This window comes from Mizuhopecten yessoensis, unplaced genomic scaffold (genome assembly GCF_002113885.1).
Source record: "Mizuhopecten yessoensis strain PY_sf001 unplaced genomic scaffold, ASM211388v2 scaffold716019, whole genome shotgun sequence".
Lineage (NCBI taxonomy): Eukaryota > Metazoa > Mollusca > Bivalvia > Pectinida > Pectinidae > Mizuhopecten > Mizuhopecten yessoensis.
This window is the reverse complement of record NW_018479907.1, coordinates 41,866-65,884: the sequence shown is the minus strand read 5'-3', so window position 1 is coordinate 65,884 and position 24,019 is coordinate 41,866. Positions and strand designations below refer to the sequence as shown.

The 24,019-nt window shown below is 37.0% G+C and overlaps 5 protein-coding genes across 6 annotated transcripts; all 5 read left to right on the top strand.

Annotated features, from left to right (window-relative positions):
- Positions 1-722: 722 nt before the first annotated feature.
- LOC110441542 lies at positions 723-3,384 on the top strand. Its single transcript, XM_021484719.1, has one exon. It carries the CDS (start codon positions 807-809, stop codon positions 2,442-2,444), a length of 1,638 nt encoding a protein of 545 aa, XP_021340394.1. The 5' UTR covers positions 723-806; the 3' UTR covers positions 2,445-3,384.
- A 954-nt stretch (positions 3,385-4,338) lies between these two features.
- Positions 4,339-8,673, top strand: LOC110441541 (tripartite motif-containing protein 2-like). Of its 2 annotated transcripts, none has more exons than XM_021484718.1 (2): positions 4,339-4,470; positions 5,722-8,673. In XM_021484718.1, the coding sequence occupies exon 2, from the start codon at positions 5,751-5,753 to the stop codon at positions 7,728-7,730; it is 1,980 nt and encodes a 659-aa protein (XP_021340393.1). In that variant the 5' UTR covers positions 4,339-4,470; positions 5,722-5,750; the 3' UTR covers positions 7,731-8,673. The 2 variants fall into 2 exon arrangements, with proteins under 2 accessions (XP_021340393.1, XP_021340392.1); XM_021484717.1 differs by lacking the exon at positions 4,339-4,470 and adding an exon at positions 4,549-4,889.
- A 2,121-nt stretch (positions 8,674-10,794) lies between these two features.
- LOC110441540 (tripartite motif containing 13-like) lies at positions 10,795-11,699 on the top strand. Its single transcript, XM_021484716.1, has 2 exons — positions 10,795-11,131; positions 11,512-11,699. Exons 1-2 carry the CDS (start codon positions 10,795-10,797, stop codon positions 11,697-11,699), a joined length of 525 nt encoding a protein of 174 aa, XP_021340391.1.
- A 6,685-nt stretch (positions 11,700-18,384) lies between these two features.
- On the top strand, positions 18,385-20,161 carry LOC110441531 (E3 ubiquitin-protein ligase TRIM56-like). The gene is made up of 2 exons (XM_021484707.1): positions 18,385-18,483; positions 19,419-20,161. The coding sequence occupies exon 2, from the start codon at positions 19,447-19,449 to the stop codon at positions 20,143-20,145; it is 699 nt and encodes a 232-aa protein (XP_021340382.1). The 5' UTR covers positions 18,385-18,483; positions 19,419-19,446; the 3' UTR covers positions 20,146-20,161.
- Positions 20,162-20,175: 14 nt separating this feature from the next.
- On the top strand, positions 20,176-21,426 carry LOC110441539. The gene has a single exon (XM_021484715.1). It carries the CDS (start codon positions 20,176-20,178, stop codon positions 21,424-21,426), a length of 1,251 nt encoding a protein of 416 aa, XP_021340390.1.
- Positions 21,427-24,019: the final 2,593 nt, after the last annotated feature.

The following is a 24,019-nucleotide window of genomic DNA, read 5'->3' as shown; positions in this document are numbered from 1 at the left end:
TTGTTTTTCTTTTTAGGTATATACGATATATACCAAAACAAATGTTATGGTGGAGATAGGCAAAATCAAATTATTATAGGTGATCGATATGAAATATAAGCAATACCGCTAAATGAATTATACACTACAAAAAATGGAAAATGTGCTGTATGTCGGTGATACGGGAAACACTACTATGTGATTAATCTTCATAAAGGCAAAACTAAAATTATTTGTCAAAACCTTAAAGTGGTACCATTTGTACTATAGAAACTCTAGCCATTAGGCACCATATATATGACTAAACCTCAATAAACCTATGAGGACAATATTTCAGTCTGATTAAATTGCATCGGAATTGATTAGATAATCATGTATATACTATTCCATGTGTTATGAATTGGCCTCTGTTTCTCTAAAGCTGCCTATCTTATTGGTATTGCATTATAATCACAGTCATTTTCAATTTCAGGTTTGTGCTGACTCTTTCTGATCCTCACAATGGCTGAAGGCGGTCTCCCTGCGGAACTTGACTTACAGCTACTGGAATGTCCAATCTGCCTTGAGCGACTTCACCAACCCAAGTCCTTACCCTGCCTCCACTCCTTCTGTCAGGATTGCCTAGGAACTTGTATCACCAAGGAGATGTCCGGGCAGATGGCGTCAGCAACATCATTTTCTTGTCCAGTTTGTAGGTTAATCAGACTGAAACCAAGGATAAATGGGCAAAACATTTTCCGACTAATACTGTGATACACGAACTAATTCCGCTAAAGGAACGTTCGTCCGAACCATTGTACTGCAAACCCTGTCAGACAAAAGGTAACATGAACAATCCAGCCAGTTTTTGGTGCAAGACGATGAACGAGAACTTTTGTGACACTTGTAAGTTTCACCTTCACGATATCATACATAATGATTGTGATATACTTAATTTCACCGGAAACCACAGCAAACGACAAAAAAAAGAAACGTCTGCCCCTCGGTGTTATCAACACGGCGAACAAATGGTTCGGTATTGTGATGATCACCAAATTCTGTGCTGCAACGAATGCGTGATCGAAGACCATAGGAGTTGTGTAAAAGTACCAAAGGTGACGGCATATTGTCAGAAGGTAAAAGCAGGATCGCAGCTAGAAGACATGCAGGCGGCATTGAAGAAAGGAACAGAGAGTATGAGCTCATTAGTGAAGGACTTTGATGAACAGCTTCAAATCATGATACAGAACGAGGAAATCGCACTGCAGAGCATCTCAGACCTGCGTGAAAAGGTCGATAAACGACTTGACAAACTCCAGAAGGACATCACCGACGAGTTGATTACATTGTTCAAAAAAGAGAAAAGAGACATGGAGGCATCATCACGGCAGTGCGAACGTCTGATGAACGGAATGAAAAATACCCTGAAATCGTCCATTAAATCCGTAGAGGAAAACGACAACATTGAGATGATAGTGTTGTATCAGAGAGGACAGGCAGAAGTGGAGTCGTGTAGGACCCTGGTCACTGAGTTGAGTAAATCATTCACATCCGTCAGCATCGAACATCAAATTGTTCCCAGACATGATATCATTAGGGGTAACGCGATGGGAAAGATCGTCGTCGGGAAACAACCACGATGCATCCCTGAGAGCCATAGCGATTTAGTAAAATCCATGTCAGAACGACGTGTGAAAGAAATCGGAAAATTTAGCACCAAGTCCCTGTCAGATAAACAGAATAGCTATGCCCGTGGTGTTGTGTATGTGCCGAGTGCACAGATAATAGTAAGTGATTTCTACAACAAAAAGTTGAAGTTATTTACAGACAAAGGACAGTACCTGGACGAGTTGAATGTTCGGGGAAATCCCTGGGATATGTGTCTGGTAAACAACAACACTGTAGCGGTTGCTCTCAGCAGTCCTGGATGTGTTAACCTCATAGAAGTCAAGGCCTCAAAACTCTCCCTGACATCTACAATCAAGGTGTTAAATGATAAAAACTGTTATGGTATAGCACATAAAGACGGGAAGTTGGTCGTTGGTACGGGTGGAGGAGAAGTATACAGTTTGAGACAGGACGGAGCAGCCGGGTTGGTATACAAATATAGCAACACATGCCGGTCCCTCACTCATGATATCAAAAGAAGAGACACACTTGTCAGTGTCAATAACATCACACAGGGAAACGTCGGGGTATCTCGACTGTCGGCTGACACACGTCGTACGGATGTGTTACATGTTGGAGTCGTGAAAGGAGCTATGGGGATAGACGTGGACATGGAGGGTAACATCTACGTGTGTGGGTTTGATTCCCACAACGTCGTTCAGATCTCTATGGACGGGACACACGTCAGGGAACTGCTGACGTCATCAGATGGAATGGTCAAGCCATGTGCAATAGCTGTTCGTGGTAACACATTTGTGGTCACTAATAACAGTACTACAAACGAGAGCAACTATATCCGTGTCTTTCAACTGTGCTAAATGAAATACAAAGAAAAGTAGATGTGTGCTGGACACTTGAAATGTATGCTTATATCTTGACGATAGAATAAACACCGTGCATATATCTATACAAACTTTACTTTAAACATATAAGTGCTGGTATAAACGCTGGAGGAATCAGTTTCTCTACCTATCAGCAATGTTTTAGTGTGAGTGTAGTAAATCTATAGCTTTACAACGAAACACATTAAATAACCAAATGTTTAAATTACATTCGTTTTCTTGTATCCATATCATAAATATGAGATAGGTGTGATGTGCTGGTTGTCACGAACTATACAGGTAGAGACGAAGACAAGTAAATCCGTATGTATAACTCGTGTAAATGGTATACAGTGAACACTTGGTTTGTTAGTCAATTTTCACACTTTTTGTTTATCCTTATGATCGAAAAAAAAAAAAAAAAAAATGCTCTAAGATGCATACACTGAAAATAATCTAACCAATGTAGTATGTCTTCACAGATACGCTAGGAATCATCAGTTTCAACTAAAATAAAAGAACATATACACACTGTCGCTATTATTCTAGAGTGTCATCTTTTTATCATATTCAATAATTATGTAACAATATTCATCTGATCTATAAACTATACAAACACCTAAACAAATGGGAATTAACGTATTTTTTGCAATTACTAACTGTCAATTATCTAGTGATGTAATCGATATATGTCAATTGTCAATAAGTAGTGGATAGGAATGAACCCTGAACATTAAATGTTAGTCTCTGACGACATGTCTTTAGACTATCAGTTTTACATGTCTAATATCAATGTGAATTATGTACCACAGGCACCAGGAACAAACAGTCAGCAATTACGGCCAGACGGCTCATTTTTATTTGACTTTTTACAATCCCATATTGATTCATGTTATCTTTATTTCGTGAAGAATAGCAGATATACACAATCACAGAAAAGGAGTAATCATTGATTTGTTTTATTTCTTTTTCTTCATCTCATGATACAACACTTGTTAAATATAAAACAATTATAACAATCCCGATAAAGTTACCATAATAATTGAAATATGCACCCTAATGACAATTATGAAAAATAAACAAATATTGCAAATCAACTGATCATTTACCTAAAGAGCATCGCATTACTGAATTATATTTAGAGTAGTGCTTGATTAGATATACACTATCAGATGACCTGATAAAAATACAGTAATTTCACAATGATACAAGGTGACAGCGGGTGTCCTGGGTGCTAGGGGATATGTTACGCATGCTGTGAATTGGCGTTGGTGTTATTTTTAGCATGTCAAAATTCATATTTTAGTTTATTACAAGAGCACTAATTATCACAAGAACTCAAGAAAATAGAACAACCATTGTATCAAACTTACAATCGGGCATCATAACATTTTCACACAAATGCATAGTGATATCACTGATGCAATTACAAGCAAAACTCCGACAGAATTTATGATACATGGCTAATAAAAACGAAGCATGTATACACAGTGTCTTACCGGTTGAAAGCACACAGGTATTTATTGCTTCGTAGTGTAGGTGTGCATACAATTGAGATACACATATACGATTTTAGACCATAGGGCATGGTGCTATTATGATAAGAATATTTAAATTATAATATTTCTTCACTTAGTGGTGAATTGATATCAAATATGGATCATACAGTAAGAATAATGAGATATCGATAACACAATTATGTCGGACATACATAATGTTTGAACATGAAAGGACAAGTCCAGACAGGTCGCATACAATTAAGTTTATTGTCTTTTCGTCTCCCCCCTCACCCCATTGTTTTTAAAGAAAGTTCCAAAACAACACTGGCGTCTAATTATGTAACTGTTCAAGCTGAAGGGGCTGGTAGGTCTTTACTGGTGTGTGCATACAGTACCGTATGCACACATGTGTAAATATACTGTCATGACCTATAATAGATTATATACATGTTCTATGGTAAATTTAGTGGGTTTAAAACTACATGTGTCATGGATTAATTCCGCAGACATTTTGCTTGAACAAGGTAACCTTTATTTGATATAATACATGTTTTGTATCATTAATTTTATGCACAGACATAGATTGAGTACATGCGTAATAGATAGGTTTTCAATATGGCTGACGATAATGCCCAACACACGCCTGAACATGTCTCGACTTGCTGGGCCATTGTAATCAAGTAGGAACTGGTCTATGGATATGAAATACATATATCTATCGTCTTCTACTTTTTCTTATTTTGCTCAAGATTATTGAATGTTCCTGAGCAACACATCCGGTTGAAACCTGTTTTAGTATTTATAGGCATGATTTAAAAATAGATGAATTACGGATAAGACATGTACCCCACGTTAGGTGAGAGACGGATTCGAGGTGTGACAAAAAACACGGTTGCTGTTGGGAGAGGAGTTTGTGTCTTCCGTGTAAATAATTGTTCACTGGGTGAGTGTAATGGACAAATGTGATATTGTACCCTAGCCTGTGGTGTTTATTTTACAAACAATCTATGTTATCTGTGTATAATACAATTTTACCTGTACTACAATGCAGACACACTTTTGCTGTGTTAGACATATACATACCGACACTTATTAATTATTTTTTAGCATATATTGTTTGTACTGTTAGCAAATAGCTAGTAAATATCGTTACATGTAAGAACGTACGAATGTAGGAACGTACGCATATTATTATATGCGTATCAAACGAAAGCTCTCATGTGCATCCATGTATGCAGTATTTTGGCGACATGAATAAATAAGAGTTACCTCCCCTGCTACGTTTAAGGACTTCAACCCTAGTATAGTATCAGTTCTCAACAATGGTTGGTTGTTCAGGGTAAAATGTCCTATCAACACTTAAGGTCATTTCAGGACATAGGTTTCAACATATTTGTTTAAATTTGAGGTGATTATAATACAGACTAATGTATTCAACATTACAATTATTTATCAAAAACCGACTGGAAGCTTTCAAAAACTAAAACAAATGGTACCACTTGTACTATAGAAACGCTAGCCTTTGCGCACCATATATCATATTAGACACAATGTCTTCCATAGATAGTTTTTTAAAATCAGAATTAACTATGAGATGAAAGAGGGAAACATAACTTAACCTAAATTAAATTACTTGGACAATATTAATGATGACTAAATTGCATCGGTATTTATTACATAATCACGTAAATAATAGTCCACGTGTTACTTATCGGCTTCTGTAGCTGTCTTTCTTATTGGTATTAAATTATAACTACTGCCATTTTATATTTCAGGTCTGTGTTGACTCATTCTGACCCGTACAATGGCTGAAGGCGGTCTCCCTCCGGAACTGGACTTACACTTACTGGAATGTCCAATCTGCCTAGAGCGACTTCAACAACCCAAGTCCTTACCCTGCCTTCACTCCTTCTGTCAGGATTGTCTAGGAACTTGTATCACCAAGGAGATGTCCGGGCAGATGGCGTCGGCAACATCATTTTCTTGTCCAGTTTGTAGGAGGATAACCCATCCGGTTAATCAGACAGAAACCAAGGATAAATGGGCAAAACATTTTCCGACTAATACTGTGATAAACGAACTTATCCAGCTAAAGGAACGTTCGTCTGAACCATTGTACTGCAAACCCTGCCAGACAAAAGGTAACATGAACAACCCAGCCAGTTTTTGGTGCAAGACGATGGACGAGAACTTTTGTGACACTTGTAAGGTTCACCTTCACGATATCATACATAATGATTGTGATATACTTAATGTCACCGGAAACCACAGCAAACGACAAAAAAAAGAAACGTCTGCCCCTCGGTGTTATCAACACGGCGAACAAATGGTTCGGTATTGTGAGGATCACCAAATTCTGTGCTGCAACGAATGCGTGATCGAAGACCATTGGAGTTGTGTAAAAGTACCAAAGGTGACGGAATATTGTCAGAAGGTAAAAGCAGGATCGCAGCTAGAAGACATGAAGGCGGCGTTGAAGAAAGGAACAGAGAGTATGAGCTCATTAGTGAAGGACTTTGATGAACAGCTCCAAACCATGATACAGAAACAGGAAATCGCACTGCAGAGCATCTCCGACCTGCGTCAAAAGGTCGACATACGACTAGACAAGCTTCAGAAAGACATCACCGACGAGTTAATTACCTTGTTCAAAGATGAGAAAAGAGACATGGAGGCATCATCACGGCAGTGCGAACGTCTGATGAACGGAATGAAAAATACCCTGAAATCGTCCATTAAAGCCGTAGATGAAAACGACAACGTTGAGATGATAGTGTTGTATCAGAGAGGACAGGCAGAAGTGGAGTCGTGTAGGACCCTGGTCACTGAGTTGAGTAAATCATTCACATCCGTCAGCATCGAGCATCAAATTGTTCCCAGACATGATATCATTAGTGGTAACGCGATGGGAAAGATCGTCGTCGGGAAACAACCACGATGCATCCCTGAGAGCCATAGCGATTTAGTAAATTCAATGTCAGAACGACGTGTGAAAGAAATCGGAAAATTTAGCATCAAGTCCCTGTCAGATAAACAGAATAGCTATGTCCGTGGTGTTGTGTATGTACCGAGTGCACAGATAATAGTAAGTGATTTCTACAACAAAAAGTTGAAGTTATTTACAGACAAAGGACAGTACCTGGACGAGTTGAATGTTCGGGGAAATCCCTGGGATATGTGTCTGGTAAACAACAACACGGTAGCGGTTGCTCTCAGCAGTCCTGGATGTGTTAACCTCATAAAGGTCAAGGCCTCAAAACTCTCCCTGACATCTACAATCAAGGTGTTAAATGATAAAAACTGTTATGGTATAGCACATATAGACGGGAAGTTGGTCGTTGGTACGGGTGGAGGAGAAGTATACAGTTTGAGACAGGACGGAGCAGCCGGGTTGGTATACAAATATAGCAACACATGCCGGTCCCTCACTCATGATATCAAAAGAAGAGACACACTTGTCAGTGTCAATAACATCACACAGGGAGACGTCACGGTATCTAGACTGTCGGCTGACAAACGTCGTACGGATGTGTTAAATGTTGGAGTCGTGAAGGGAGCTATGGGAATAGACGTGGACATGGAGGGTAACATCTACGTGTGTGGGTTTGATTCCCACAACGTCGTTCAGATCTCTATGGACGGGACACACGTCAGGGAACTGCTGACGTCATCAGATGGAATGGTCAAGCCATGTGCAATAGCTGTTCGTGGTAATACATTTGTGGTCACTAATAACAGTACTACAAACGAGAGCAACTATATCCGTGTCTTTCAACTGTGCTAAATGAAATACAAAGAAAAGTAGATGTGTGCTGGACACTTGAAATGTATGCTTATATCTTGACGATAGAATAAACACCGTGCATACATCTATACAAACTTTACTTCAAACATGTAAGTGCTGGTGTAAACGCTGGAGGAATCAGTGTCTTTACCTATCAGCAATGTGTTAGTGTGACTGTAGTAAACCTATAGTTTTACAACAAAACAGATTGAATTAACAAATGTTTAAATTGCATTCGTTTTCTTTAAATATGAGATAGGGGTGATGTGGTGGTTATCACAAACTTTACAGGTAAAGACGAAGACAATTATTTTCGTATATATAACTAGTTTAAATAGTATACAGTGAACACTTTGCGTGTTAGTTAAATTTGACAATATTTTTTTGTTCATCCTTATGATAGAAAACAAGCAATGCTCAAAGATACATACGCTGAAAATAATCCAACCAATGTAGTACAATGTATGTCTTCATAGATATGCCAGGAATCATCAGTTTCAATTTAAAATTAAAGAACCTAGACAAAATGTCGCTGTTATTCTAAATTGTCACCCTTTTCCTTATATTCAATAATTATATTACAATATTAATCTGATTTATTGAATATACAGACACTTAAACAACTGGAAATAAACGTATTTTTTTACAATGACTAGCTGTCAATTATCTAGTAATGAAATAGATGCATGTCAATTATCAATTAGAAGTGGATACAAATGAACCCTGAGCATGAAATGTTAGTCTCTGACGACATGTCTTTAGACTATCAGTTTAACATGTCTAATATTAAAGTGAATTGTGTGCCACAGGCACCAGGAACAAACATTTAGCAATTACGTCCAAACGGTAATTGGATTTGTCTTGACAGTCTCATATTGATGCATGTAAACTTTATATCGCGAAGAATAACAGATATACACAAATAGAGAAAATGAGTAATCATTGATTTGTTTTCTTTCTTTTTCTTCATCTAATGATACAACACTTGTTAAATATAAAATAATTATAACAATCCTGGTAAAGTTACCATAACAATTGAGATATACACCCTATTAACAATTATAAAAAATGAAATAAATATTGCAAAGTCAATTTGTCATTTACCTTAAGACATCGCTTTACTGGATTATATTTAGAGTAGTGCTTGATTATATCGACACTATCATATGACATGATAAAAATATAGATTTCCTCAGGTAACAGCGGGTGTAGTGGGTGCTACAAGCTACGTTACGCATGATGTGAATCGGCGGGTGTGCTATTTTTAGCATGTAAATATTCACAATTTAGGTAATTACAATTGGACTAATTAGCATAAGAACGTCAGAAAATAGAACAACAATTGTATTAAACTCACAATCGGGCATCGCGATATTTTCCCACTAATGCATAGTTATATCACTGAAGCGTTTACAAGCAAAACGCCGACATAATTTAAGATCCATGGTTACTAAAAACGAAGTATGTATACAAAGTGTCTTACCGGTTGAGAAAACACAGATATTTATTGCTTTGTAGTGTAGGTGTGCATACAGTTGAGATACACATACACGATTTTGTTTGGATATACGATGATATTAGGCCATAGGGCATGGTGTTATTATGATCAGAATATATCTAAATTATAAAATGTCTTCACTTAGTGGTGAATTGATGTCCAAATATTGATCATACAATAAGAGAAATGAGATATCGGTAACACAAATATGGCGGACATATATAGCGTTTTAACATAAAAGGACAAGTCCGAACAGGTCGCATACAATTAAGTATATTGCCGGTTCATCCCCCATCCTTTTTGAAGAAGGCTCCAGAACAACACTAGCGTCTAGTTTTTGAATATTAAACACATATATTTATCGTGTTCTAGGTTTTTTTTATTTTGCTCAAGATTATAGAATGTTCCAGAGCACACATCCGGTTGAAACATGTTATAGTATTTATAGGCATGATCTAAATATAGATCAATTACGGATTAGACATGTAACCCGCGTTAGGGGAGAGACAGATTCGAGGTGTGACCATATATCCGGTTGCTGTTGGGAGAGGCGTTTGTGTCTTCCGTGTAAATAGTTGTTCCCTGGCTGAGTGTAATGGACAACTGTGATAGTGTACCCTATCATGTGATGTTTATTTTACAAACAATCTATGATAATCTGTGTATAATACAGTTTTACCTGTACTGCAAGGCTGGCACACCTTTGCCGATACATATACTGTTTGTATTGATAGCTTATGGCTAGTAAACATCGTTACATTTTAATACGTACGCATATAGGAGTATCAAACGAAAGCTCTCATGTGCATCCATGTATACAGTTTGTTCGCGACAAAAAAAGATAAGAGATAACTCCTCTGCTACGTCAAATGGACTTCAATACTAGCATAGTATTGGTTCTCAAAAGTGATCGGTTATTCAGGGTTCAATGTCTTATGAACACCTAGGGTTTGTGCAGGACAAAGTTCTTAAACTATTTGTTTAAATCTGAGGTGATTAGTCACATACTTATGTGTAAGATAACAAATGTATGTCTTTGATTAAATGATGTTACCACTGTTTCATGAAATTGAAAGGTTATGCATATACATAGACATACATACTCAAACACGATAATACTATTGATCATCAATATGAAATATAAACAATACCGCTAAATGAATTACACACTACACAAAATGTAAAATGTGCTGTATATCGGACATACGGAAAACACCACTATGTGATGAAGCTTCCTAAATGGCAAAACTGAAATCATTTGTCAAAACCTTCAAATGGTACCATTTGTACGATAACCATTACGTACCATATATCATTTTAGACACCGTGCCGCCTAAAGACAGATTGTTTTATATCGGAATTAACTATGAGAAAAAAAACAGGAAAAAATACTAAATTTCATACTGATTAAATTGCATCTGTATTTATTAGATAATCGTGTATATAATATTCCATGTGCTATAAACTGGCCTCTGTTTCTCTATAGCTGTCTGTCTTATTGGTATTTATTTATAATCACAGTCATTTTCTATTTCTGGTTTGTGTTGACTCTTTCTTACCCTTACAATGGCTGAATGTGGTCTTCCTCCGGAACTGGGCTTACACTTACTGGAATGTCCAATCTGCCTGGAGCGTCTTCAACAGCCCAAGTCCTTACCCTGTCTCCACTCCTTCTGTCAGGATTGCCTAGGTACCTATATCACCAAAGAACTCTCAGGGAAGATGGCGTCGTCAACATCATTCACCTGTCCAGTTTGTAGGAGGATGACCCCTTTGGTCAATCAGGCCCAAACCAAGGACAAATGGGCAGAACAATTTCCGACTATTTCGGTGACAAAGGACCTTATCCAGCTAAGGGAAAGTTCGTCTGAACCATTGTATTGCAAACCCTGCCAGACAAAAGGTAACTCAAACAACCTAGCCAGTTTCTGGTGCAAGACAATGAACGATATTTTTTGCAACACTTGTAAGGTAACACTTCATGATATCATACATAATGACTGTGATATAATGAATGTCACCAGAAGCCATAGGAAACGACCACACACACGACGAGAAAAGGGTTCGGTATTGTGAGGATCGCCAACGTCTGTGCTGTAACGAATGCATGATCGAAGACCAAAGGAATTGCGGAGAAAGAAAAAAAAAATGACGGAATACTTTCAGAAAATAAAAGCAGGATCGCAACTACAAGACATGCAGGCGTTGAAGAAAGGAACAGAGAATATGAACTCACTTGTGAATGACTGGATGAACAACTCCAAACCATGATAAAAAAAATAGAAATCGCACTGCAGAGTATCTCCGACCTGCGTAAAAAGGTCGATACACGACTAGACAAGCTTCAGAAAGACATCACCGACGAGTTGATTATCGTGTTCAAAGAAGAGAAAAGAGAAATGGAGGCATCATTACTGCAGTGTGAACGTCTGATGAATGGTATGCTTAATACCCTGAAGTCGTCCATTTAAGCCGTAGAGGAAAACGACAACATTGAGACGATAGTGTTGTATCAGAGAGGACAGACGGAAGTGGAGTCGTGTAAGACCCTTGTCACGGAGATAAGCAAGTCCTTCACATCCGTCAGCATCGATCATCAAATTGTTCCCGGACATGATATTATTAGCGATAACGCGATGGGACAGATTGTCTTCGAGAAAACACCACGATGTATCCCTGGGGGCTATATCAATTTAGCAACCCCCATGTCAGAACGACGCGTAACAGAAATCAGAAAGTTCAACATCAAGCTACCCCCAGATCGATATGATTGCTCTGCTGTTGGAGTTGTGTACCTGCCATGTGCACATATAGTTCTGAGTGATTACAGCAACAAAAAGCTGAAATTGTTTACAGACAAAGGACAGTTCCCGGATGAGTTCACGGTTCGGGGGAATCCCTGGGATATGTGTCTGGTGGACGACAAAACAGTGACGGTCGCAATCAACAGTCCTGGTGGTGTACGTGTCGTAAAGGTCGAGGACTCAAAACTTACCTTGGTATCTGATATTAACATGTCAAATGGTAAGAACTGTTATGGTATAACACATACAGACGGTAAGTTTGTCTTTGGTACAGGTCGAGGACCAGTACACAGTGTGACACAGAACGGAGCATCCGAGTTGTTATACAAATATAATAACTACTGTTGGTCTTAAACACATGATCCAATAAAGGGTGACACACTCGTAAGTGTCAGGATCACCACCACAGGGGAGGTCGCGGTGTCTAGACTGTCGGCAGATACACGTCACACGGATGTGATGAAGGTCGGTGTCGTGAGGGATCCTAGGGGAATATACATTGACAGGGAAGGTAACATCTACGTATGTGGTGGGGGATCACACAACGTCGTGCAGATGTCTGGGGAACTTCTGACGTCATCAGATGGAATTAACTCTCCATGGGCAATAGCTGTTTGTGGCGACACATTTGTGGTAACTAATGATAGTACTACAGACGAGAACAACTATATTCGTTTCTTTCAGCTGTGCTAAATAAAATAGAAATAAAACAAATTGTGCTGTACACTTGAAAGGAATGCAATATATTAACGATATAATAAACAGTAAATTAGAGAATAAAGAGCTCGAGGTAACACCAACGGAATCAGTTTCTCAAACTATCCGCAATGCTTTGATGTGATTGTCTAAAACCTTTAGCTTAATACAATTACAAAACATTAAAATTGCATAGTTTTTGTTGTATCCATAGGTCAAATATGAAATTGGTGGATTGTATTGATGGTAATTACGTACGGTGTAAAAAAAATGCCAATCGATTTGAGCTGTGTTACTTATAGAAAAGGGGTAGTTAACGTAGCGTGAGATAGATACAACACACTCAGTTCATAATGATAACAAGAAGAAACCAAGTCGGTATTAAAATGGTATTGCGTTTATTAGTCAGGCAAATATAATACATGTAACTATATACAGACTGGGTTGTCGTTACTTCTGACCTTTTGGTGTACGTATTGTGAAATAATTATACAAGCAATTGTGCAGAATATGCTATATACGTGAATGGATGATTTCACTGTGAAGGGAAAATATGACAATGAGCGAACATTGATTATACCTGTCTAATATTTCACTGAGAGATAGGTATCAACAGGTTCTTTCGTTTATCCGACAGGCAAATTTATGGCAATATGAAGAATTATATGTCATGAACTTTGATTTTGCGATGTACCTAGCACTTTGTATCGGGAAATGTGTGATATCAGCGAATGTTTCATAAAGACAGTTGTGCTTATATATATGTTTTATATATGGGTATGCTAATTTCACCTTGATGGACAAATATGACATTGGGCATACATCGATTACACCTGTTGAGGTATACTACTTTATTGAGATATAGAGTCCTACTTAAGTTTACATTAGCATTAGTAAGGACCTTGGAATGATAGCCTTTTACTGCATTTTGTCAATATAAATACAGAGATACTTAAATTAAGGTCGAAAATATGGATAACAAGTACTAGAAAATGTAGAGACAAGGCAGGATATGGTAATAGCTTAGTACCTACTGCCCATTGACTCTGTAATATAGGCTTAATATTAGGGAAACAAATAATCAGGTTCCTCTACCAAAACACCATACACATTTGCTTTTAATACGGATACAAACACTGCAATAGGGATGCCAAGTGTTATGCAGCATCGCTGTTGTCAGATTCAGTTCATACACTTTCTGTTCTATATACCTGTATAGGCAATATCGATTTTTTTTTTATACAAACTGTTCTGTATATTACTGATGAATTGATGATTATAACGCCAAAGATTCACTTTTGTGTTGAGATCAGATTAATTTAATGTTGAGAAAAATATTTTACCAATACGTCATGACTATTATGTTCCATAAACATACGATAACACGTTAACGAGGTACAATATTTGTTACACGCGTCTCTTGCCATTTATCTAGTGATGTTATCAGTATTTGTCAGTTATCGAGCAACAGTGGGTAAAAGCACAACAACTGTCTAGTGAACGTTTCGAAAACATTGTTGGTTGCTTATTTGGGACATCTTAGATATGTTAGTATGTTTGAAGGTCGTTATCGACACTTGTGATTGATATGTGTGTTGTATAGGGTACCACAAAAACAAAATACAAATACGCAACTGTGTCGGTGTTACTGTTTTTTTGTGAGTTTTGTTTTTTCTATTTTTAATCAATCCTGTGATGAATAGGTTCAAACATATTATAATATCCCACTGTAATTTTACCTTGCTTGCACACACAAAATGAAACGTTGCAAGTGCCACCACACTAAGTATCTCCGGCGTATCTACCATACACTCAGAGTAGGCGTGGTGGTTACATAAACGTAAATATGAATGACAATGAACAAGTTCCGTGTTTTCATCATAAACTCCTCAAGGCATTATAACCAACATCATCGATGCAACTCTATATTGGCAACTAAACGGAAAACAAAAAGCAACCTACTTTTATTCAAAACCTGAATCCATAAAATCCATTATATTTTTGATCATAAATGTTTTGAATACTATCTGCAATACTTTAATCTAAAACTTAATATCAAAATAACAACCTAATAGTTTTGTCCCTTTTTGTAAGAAACCGTAATGCATGAGTCATTGCTTTACTAGAAAATCTGAATTGTTTTGGTTTCTGACAAACCTCACACTCCCATAACGTATGTCAGGCAATAGTACTTATAGAGGACATAACCCTTATCGATGATGCATTGATAAGAAAGGGCAGGGGAATCAATTAATCTGCCTATCAATTAGTTCGATTTTATTTGTCAAAGATTTGTCCTCAAATAAAATATATATATATGAAATTATGCGTCAAATTCTCTTTTGGCATTTTCTGGTTTTGCATTATAAGAGGCATTTAATCAATATCTGTTATTTTTAAAATGTTCTTCTGTATTTAACAATTGAACATATATATTTCATGCCATTGCATCTTTCCTTCAAGAAATGTTGAATACATTTATCTCGAGGACGAAAGATTAAATCATACAACTTGTTAACAGTTATATAATGAAATGGGTACAAAGCACATACCGCAACCATTATAACGTTCAGGTTGTGTAGAAAATGTTGGTATATAAAAGGTACAGAAGAAAAAGGTATCTGCGTCATTTTCACATTTTCTATTTCCTCGCAACCATTTTATCAATAGTAAATATACCTATTTATCTTGTATGTAACACACCAATAGAATAAATCTTAATCATGTGTTGTTATCTAAACAATACCATACACATTTTACAGCGTTGACATCTATTTTATGTTTATTTGTTGGTCTGTGTGTAATATTTCTTTTTTAACGTCTACCCTGAACAAACAGAGAAACACACATAATATAATTATATATGATCCAATATCAAAACGGTCGAAAACCGCATAAATTGGTCAGCCCAATAACGAGATTTTAACGTGCAAAGTGTACGATTTTCACCTGTTCGCTATTCACAGTACAACTACATCACCCGACAGATGAAAATCAGGAACAAAACAGATAATGCTGGATCATGCTATGCACATTGTCATCTGATCAGGTGGTTTATTGATAAATTACTGATATTTGTGAAACCTGAACGGACAGGTATCCCCTTCCTAATACCTCTATGTGTAATGTAACTATACAAGACAACTAATGTCGCATATAGTGCATGCTTATTAATATTATTTCAAGTATTTATAAATAGGGGTAAAATACATGAGTTGCTGTTCATTTTGGGTATAATTTATTGTACTGTTTTTTTATGGTTATTTTTGTCAATTTCAATCGTATATCTCCCGCATATTGTAAACAAAGAGGTGCGCTTACATTAATTTGACTCGATTTTTCGATTTTTAATCCATTTATTTAAGCAATAACTTCAATACATTTCTTATGTTATGGATCTATAACACAAAAAAACGGAGTATACTCTAAATAATGATGAGAGTGCACTCCGGATTTTTGTTGTAATCCTTATAATTTAATCTACTATACACGATCCCTGTGGAAATCAACTTTTATTGATGGACACTTTTGTCTTAGAAATTATTACGCCGCTGTATCAGCCAATCAAAAGCGACGTTACACACGGCGACATCATTTTTATGGTATGGACTGATAACATAATTGTTTAGGCTAATGAAAAGGTTTGTTACAAGCGAGATTAAATTATTTGTGTTGAATATAGGGGTTCATTATAGTTTCTAGAGATCAAATGAATAATGAAAAGTATAATATTTACAAGCACTAAATTAACGAATTATGTACCTACACACAATCATTTGTATATCATCTGCATTTGTGTTCGGACACTCGCATACAGCACATCGTTTGCCTTCTCAAAAGGAACGCATCCCATCATTAAATTGTGTAAAAAAAAGTCATTATATGTACAGTGTATGTATCACTTTAAACTTTACCTACATAAGTCAATGATGACGGGATATATAATATACATAACTAAAAAGTTCACGATCGCAGCCCCAGTACAGTCTATAAGGCAGCGTTAAACTTGTGACGTCACATATGTGAGCTTCATGTACCCATATCGGGGCGATAGCCGCTGAGTCGAGGTATATTAAAAATATATATTATCTCGGAAACGAAGGTCATTACAACGTTCGCACTTGTTTGGCCTTAAACTGCATAAAATGCAGTATTATCTTATATAGCAAAATAGTAAAACTGTTCAACAATACAAGGCATATAAATTGCTATGCATTTCCAAATGATAAAAAAACCTATTGAACATTTTAATTGGTAATGCTGAAGTTTATATTCATAATGTGATATTTGCAGAAATACATTATGTTGGAAAACTACAACTTATATAAATGGTGAATGGAGCTTACAATTGAAAGATGATATATAAAACCACACTAACATGTATATACACTGTTAGAGTGTACGGATATTACTTGGAAAACAATGTCAGGAAGTACCAACTTACCAATTAGGATTGATGCAGAAACACAAAGAACGTATACATCTGCTGCACTTGATGACCTTTCCTTTTTTTTTGGTTAAATCACCAAATGAAAACGTTGTCTACACATACCATAATAACATGACATAGACGCAAAGGTACCTTTCTATTTATGTCACAAATATGCTTTGGTCGCTCTGAGGTAGAGTTTAAAAAATTATCAGCACGTTGTCAATACTCTCTGAGTATTCATAACACTTTGAGTGACTTTGCAATTGTATAGCGGTGACATAAGGCCATACAATATGTCTATAAGAGAAAGATTCACAAAGGTGATAACTCGTTAATAGTTGTGTAGTTGACTATTACATAATATAATTAGTTCTTCGTATATAAGTGATGTTGTTCTCTGAAGCATAGAATGCAATATAACATATAACACATATGATCTGTTCTCTATTTAAACACGAATATTGAAAGGTACCGGCACCTGAGATGGGGACAAGTGTGTGAAGATCAGGTAAATGAGCTGGAAATATGACTCCGTTGATATAGATTTAAAGGGGCGCCATAATCAAAGTATTGTCAGTTTTCCTATATGTTTGCCTATTCGAAAACAGTACGGTCAACTCAGTTTTACAAAAAAAATACAAAATACATTCAGATATAGGCTGGCACAATTCCTCACCGCTTCGGCACGTGTTAGTTAAATGACAGGAATCCATATTATTAATTACCGATAATAAATACAAAAGTTTTGTTGTTCGCACGAACTCTTATATATAAATGTCTGCTTCAGTTTGCACATTCTTGCCCTAAAACATTAAGATTCAAATGTTCTCATTTGATTGTATTTGCAAAGTCTATACTCTATTACCTACTGGACAATACGTACAATGTTATTTGTTTGCACGGTGTTGATTATTTCAGTGCAAAAAATACAAAGCATGATGAGCTTAGATTTCCAGTATGAATTCAGCGCATGCTCCAGTAATCAGAATGTCATAAATACACAATGCCGCATGGCAATAAGCCATCGTGGAGCCTTCATATTTTTATTTGTTCTATAAATAGTATAGGTCGTTTCTGAAAGTTTCTATACTATTAAAGATATAACATTGTTTATGAAACTGGTATGTATTTTTTTCCAGTAAAGCATAATATAACAACTCATAGAAAATCGTCTAGTATCCGGAATTGTGATACCACCTTGACCATTCGATATTTATACAATGCTTGACATACTTCCTGTGTTATATACGGATTCAAGGTATAAACAGATGTATGGTATGTAGGAGTTTGTGCTTCCTAGCTGTGCAGATAAGAGTTCCATTGGTGAGTATAACGGTCAAAGAGTGGTATAACCACTTATATTTTATGCAGGCTATGTCAATGATACAAACAAACCATAATGACCCATGTATGTGTGATTTCCTTGTAGTACACGGTGAACTGTAACATTGGATTTGTCAGACGTATACAAACCAAAACTCCGGTAAAAGGTTTTTTTCTGTTGTCTGTCCTAAATCGATTAACTGTAAAAAAAACTGCGAGTAAACATCGTTTAATGCGTATAAGTATATATCGTTGGTATCAAACGAAAGCTGCATTCATTTTTACGGTACATTTGCCACAAGGAAATGTAAGAGTTGCATCCCCTTCTACGACATCTCGACTCACAAACAATTAGGTAGTATGCTTATATCTGAGATTATTATTTCACATAATAATGTATAAGAAAACACATGTATGACTGTTTAAATGATGTTACAACTGTATCACTATTTCTTGAATGGAAAAGGTATGCATATAAACAGACATAACACAATAACACTTATCAGTGACGATCGACATAAATTATAAAAAAATACCGCTTAAACATAACTATTCACCAGGCAAAATAAAAAATAAAAAAGTAAAACGCGTTGTATAAACGATAACAGTGAAATTATTTCCCAAAATTACGACTCGAACAATTCCAAGCCTTAAACTATGGTACTACTTGTAGTAAGGAAACTTTCACCATTACGCACCCTATATCATTAAAGACACATCTATGTCTTTAAACAATTCGTTTAAAGTCAGAATTAATGTAAAGAAAAAAAACTAGCCTTTACTTGATTACATCAACGACCTCACATGATGATTACATTATACTGTTAGCTATGCAGTAATCATTTAAAGAATACATGTCTTACTAACCGGCCTCGATAGCTGTCTATCACTTGGTATTATATTATATTCACAGTTTTTTTTCTTTTCTATTTCAGGTCTGTGTTGACTCTTCTGACTTTAACAATGGCTACAAGTGTGAGTTCAGAACTGGACTCACACTTGTTGGAGTGTCCAATATGCCTTGAGCAACTTCAACTGCCAAAGTCCTTACCGTGCCTACACTCCTTCTGTCAGGATTGTCTCGGGACATATATTACAAAGGAACTGTCCGGGAAGATGATGTCGACAACATCCTTCCCTTGTCCGATCTGTAGGATGACGACCTCTCCTGTTCAGCTTGCAGAATCAAGGGCTAAATGGGCAGAGCAATTCCCGACTAATAGTTTGATCCAGGATCTTATCCAGCTTAAGGAACGTTCGTCTGAACCATTGTACTGCAAACCCTGCCAGACAAAAGGTAACCTGAACAACCCGGCCAGTTATTGGTGCAAGACGATGAACGAGAACTTTTGCAACATTTGTAAGTTAGAACTTCATGATATCATACACACTGAATGTGATATACTGGATGTCACCGGAAACCATAGCAAACGACTAAATAGGGAAACGTCTGCCCCTCGGTGTTATCAACACGGCGAGAAAATGGTTCGGTATTGTGAGGATCACCAACGTCTGTGCTGCAACGAATGTGTGATCGAAGACCATAGGAGTTGTGGAAAAGTACCAAAGATGAAGGAATATTGCCATAAGGTAAAAGCAGGATCGCAACTAGAAGACATGCAGGCGGCGTTGAAGAAAGGAAATGATCGTTTGAACTCCTGAGTGAAGGACTTTGATGATCAACTCCAAACCATGATACAGAACCAGGAAGTTGCACTGCAGAGCATCTCCGGCCTGCGTCAAAAGGTCGATAAACGACTTGACAAACTTCAGAAATACATCACCGACGAGATGATTACATTGTTCAAAAAAGAGAAAAGAGACATGGAGGCATCATCACGGCAGTGCGAACGCCTGATGAACGGGATGAAAAATACCCTGAAGTCGTCCATTAACGCCGTAAAGCAAAACGACAACATTGAGACGATAGTGTTGTATCAGAGAGGGCAGTCAGAAGTAGAGTCGTGTAGGACTCTGGTCACTATGTTGTGTAAGTCATTTACATCCCTCAGCATCGAGCATCAAATTGTTCCCGGACATGATATCATTGGTGATAACGCGATGGGAAAGATCGTCGTCGGAAAACAACCACGATGCATCCCTTGGAGCCATATCGATTTAGCAAACCCCATGTCAGAACGACGTGTGAAAGAAATCGGAAAATTTAACATCAAGTCCCCGTCAGATAAACAGAATAGCTATGCCCGTGGCGTTATGTGTATGCCGAGTGCACAGATAGTAGTAAGTGATTTCTACAACAAAAAACTGAAGTTATTTACAGACAAAGGACAGTACCTGAACGAGGTGATTGTTCGTGGAAATCCCTTGGATATGTGTCTGGTAAACAAAAACACGATAGCGGTTGCCGTCAGCAGTCCTGGCTGTGTTCATCTCATGAAAGTCAAGGCCTCAAAACTCTCCCTGACATCTGCGATCAATGTGTCAAATGGTAAAAACTGTTATGGTATAACACATACAGACGGGAGGTTGGTCGTGGGTACAGGCGAGGGAGAAGTATACAGTGTGACACAGAACGGAGCAGCCGACTTGTTATACAGATATAACAACACATGTCGGTCCCTCACTCATGATATCAAAAAGGGAGACACACTTGTCAGTGTCAATAACACCAACCCGGGGGACGTCGCGGTATCTAGACTTTCGGCTGACAAACGTCGTACGGATGTGGCGAAAGTCGGTGTCGTGAGGGAAGCTAGAGGAATAGACGTGGACAGAGAGGGTAACATCTACGTGTGTGGTGGGGAATCAAACAACATCGTACAGATGTCAGGAGACGGAACACACGTCAGAGAGCTGCTGACGTCATCAGATGGAATAACATATCCACGGGCAATAGCTGTTTGTGGTGACACATTTGTAGTAACTAATACTAGTATTACAGACGACGAGAGGGACTATATCCGTATCTTTCAGTTAGTGTAAAAGGTATGGGAGTGATCATCTTGAAAACTGGTCATTTTAGTGTTTTATCTACCCTTATTTTAGAATAAACAATTTTCAAACGAACATTTATAATAGTCAACAAAGTGTACAATTAGTGGACAAACAAACCAGAAACGTTTCTGTGAACTGCGCTTTATACAACTCATTTTTGCAATACCACATACAAAAATTGTTATATTTTTTTGTATCTGTTTTGTTGTATTATCAATCAAAATACAAAGTTATCTATCCAATAAAAAAGGTCTATTAAAATCATCAGAATAGGTGTAGAGTCTGCTCTTTAACGGTATTGAATTAAATGTTTAAATAAAGCAAGCAAATACAGACATGTTTTCAATTAAATAAACTAATCAATACAAATATTTAGTAACAGTAAAATCTCGTCAAAACTGATATTGTCATAACCTTCTTCATATTGTTTTAACAGTACGCTACCTTGCTAGTACACATATATTTAACGGTCAATCACACCATGGGATTCGATGTGTTGGTATTGCAAATTAAAACTTTAATACAAAAGTAATCGTCAAGGCAAACATGTCCTTCTCAATTACCTTGTAGGCAAATCAATGTACATGGAAGTTCTGTTCTATGTTTCGCCAACGTTTGTATTATCTAAAACATCTATTTATACAGCAACTGAGGTTGTAAAGGAGAGTATGCTGGTGTCATGCTGTCTGTCTGTCCGTCTGTTAAGATTTGACTTGTCTGTAACTTTCTGATAAAAGCGTTGAACCAAGTTCATTATGAAACTTCGAACAAGTGTTCTGACATCAATCACTAAAGTCCGTCAAAATTCATGGTCATAAGGTTTCGGTCAAAATCAGAGCTACGGATACCACATCATGACGTTGTATATTTGGCTTGTCTGCAGGTTTTTGACTAATTTGTTAACCACATTAATTGGAAGGTTACAACATAAGTACATGAGTTAATACACGGAGATCAACTTACGGTAGAGATCATTTATTTAACGTCCTTGCAACAGCTACATAATATTTAAATGATAATTGGACAACTTTTAATAAAAGTAGATCATGCTTACTTATTTTTTTTCTGAACACTGCTTCTTCGCAACTATACCGTCATATACAATCGTTATCGTTTAACATGTATTAAATAGTATGCACCATACCGCAATGTTATTATTTGCCCGATTGATGCTTTTGGTTATTTTTTTATTACTTGTATAGCTAACTAATTAGTCATTCAGGTCTACATGTTTGTGCAAGAAGGAAATATGTTGAACATCGTAACGTGCCAATTATAGATTCGCCGAGTGGTTAGATTACATCCTAAATGTTATCCTACGTAAGAAGGATATATAAATCAGCGACGACAGACTATCAATACAACATGATTTTCAAGAGAATCTTTACTTTTGGTGAGATAGGGAGCAGGAGATAATTGGTCAAGAAACTGCAACTGAAATTTAAAGAAAAGTAAACATACAGAGATAATGCTTTAAAGGGACATCAGGTGAAAAGGCGGTTTTTTTAAATGAATATATGTATTGTATGCACTTCCACTTATGTTACCTCGCTATCCCCATATTCATAGTCCGTTCCAAATGTCCAGTTTGACCACTTGAATTGTTCGGGAAAGCCCTGCTAAAAATAGCGCCGATAACGTCACCTGACTAGGCAGTAAACACAAGTGGTGCGAGCGAGATGAAACGGTTTCCAAAGGGGCCCCCAGAGAGGGGCCGTCATGCAACTGCAACTTCTTACCGCACTAAGAAACCAAGTTTTTTGAACAGTATTATTCATCATTAGAAGTTAATTGCACACTTGCCAATATTCAGAATTTAAATTTATTTAGCTTTAAACATAAATGTGTTGCCAATAAAATTAAACAAGGGATGGGGCACAAGTTTTTACAATTTATCACAGCCTTCTCCCGTTATACATTTACAATTAAATGTCAACAATGATAATAGGCATAAACATAAAGTAGATATATTTAAATATGTATTGAATTTAGTACCGGAATATGGCCGGTACAGATGGTGCGGGGCTAAACACCTTCCCTACACCAAGGGACAAACCTTTCTGATTTTTTTTATATGTTGCCGGGGCAGAGGAGGCCGGGTATTCATATTAGTACTAATTTAAATCTTGCATGTAAAAACAAAAATAATCGTTTAATTCAGCAATATAATTAAATCATACCATTTTATTGAACCCGGTAATATTATAAATTATGTAAATCCACGGACTTCGATAACACGTATCTCGGTGACCCAGAAAATACGCCGTGGGCCATCACAACAGTTATCCCTTGGAGGGCCTCATGGAAAAATCAAACTAACCAGTCACTTATCCCTTCCTTTCGCATAAACCACTGTATAATTATAGAAACACAAAGTAAACTCTCTCCAATACATGCCCATTAACATATTAAACTAAGTTCATCTGTGTTCAAACTCAGACAAAGATACTAGCGAGCTTAATAGTTTTAGATATTTATTCATAACATAAACAGCGCTAGCATTTCTGTCGATTCCATTTCAGCTTAACCGGCTATCCGGAAGAATACATGCACCGTACTAACTGCTACGGCAGTTATTTTC

Coding starts and splice junctions, on each gene's coding strand:
- LOC110441539 (XM_021484715.1), top strand. CDS start 20,176: ATGATACAGAACCAGGAAGTTGCACTGCAGAGCATCTCCGGCCTGCGT.
- LOC110441542 (XM_021484719.1), top strand. CDS start 807: ATGAACAATCCAGCCAGTTTTTGGTGCAAGACGATGAACGAGAACTTT.
- LOC110441541 (XM_021484718.1), top strand. CDS start 5,751: ATGGCTGAAGGCGGTCTCCCTCCGGAACTGGACTTACACTTACTGGAA.
- LOC110441531 (XM_021484707.1), top strand. CDS start 19,447: ATGGCTACAAGTGTGAGTTCAGAACTGGACTCACACTTGTTGGAGTGT.
- LOC110441540 (XM_021484716.1), top strand. CDS start 10,795: ATGGCTGAATGTGGTCTTCCTCCGGAACTGGGCTTACACTTACTGGAA. Junction 11,132..11,511: donor CAAACCCTGCCAGACAAAAG/GTAACTCAAACA, acceptor TAAAAAAAATAG/AAATCGCACTGCAGAGTATC.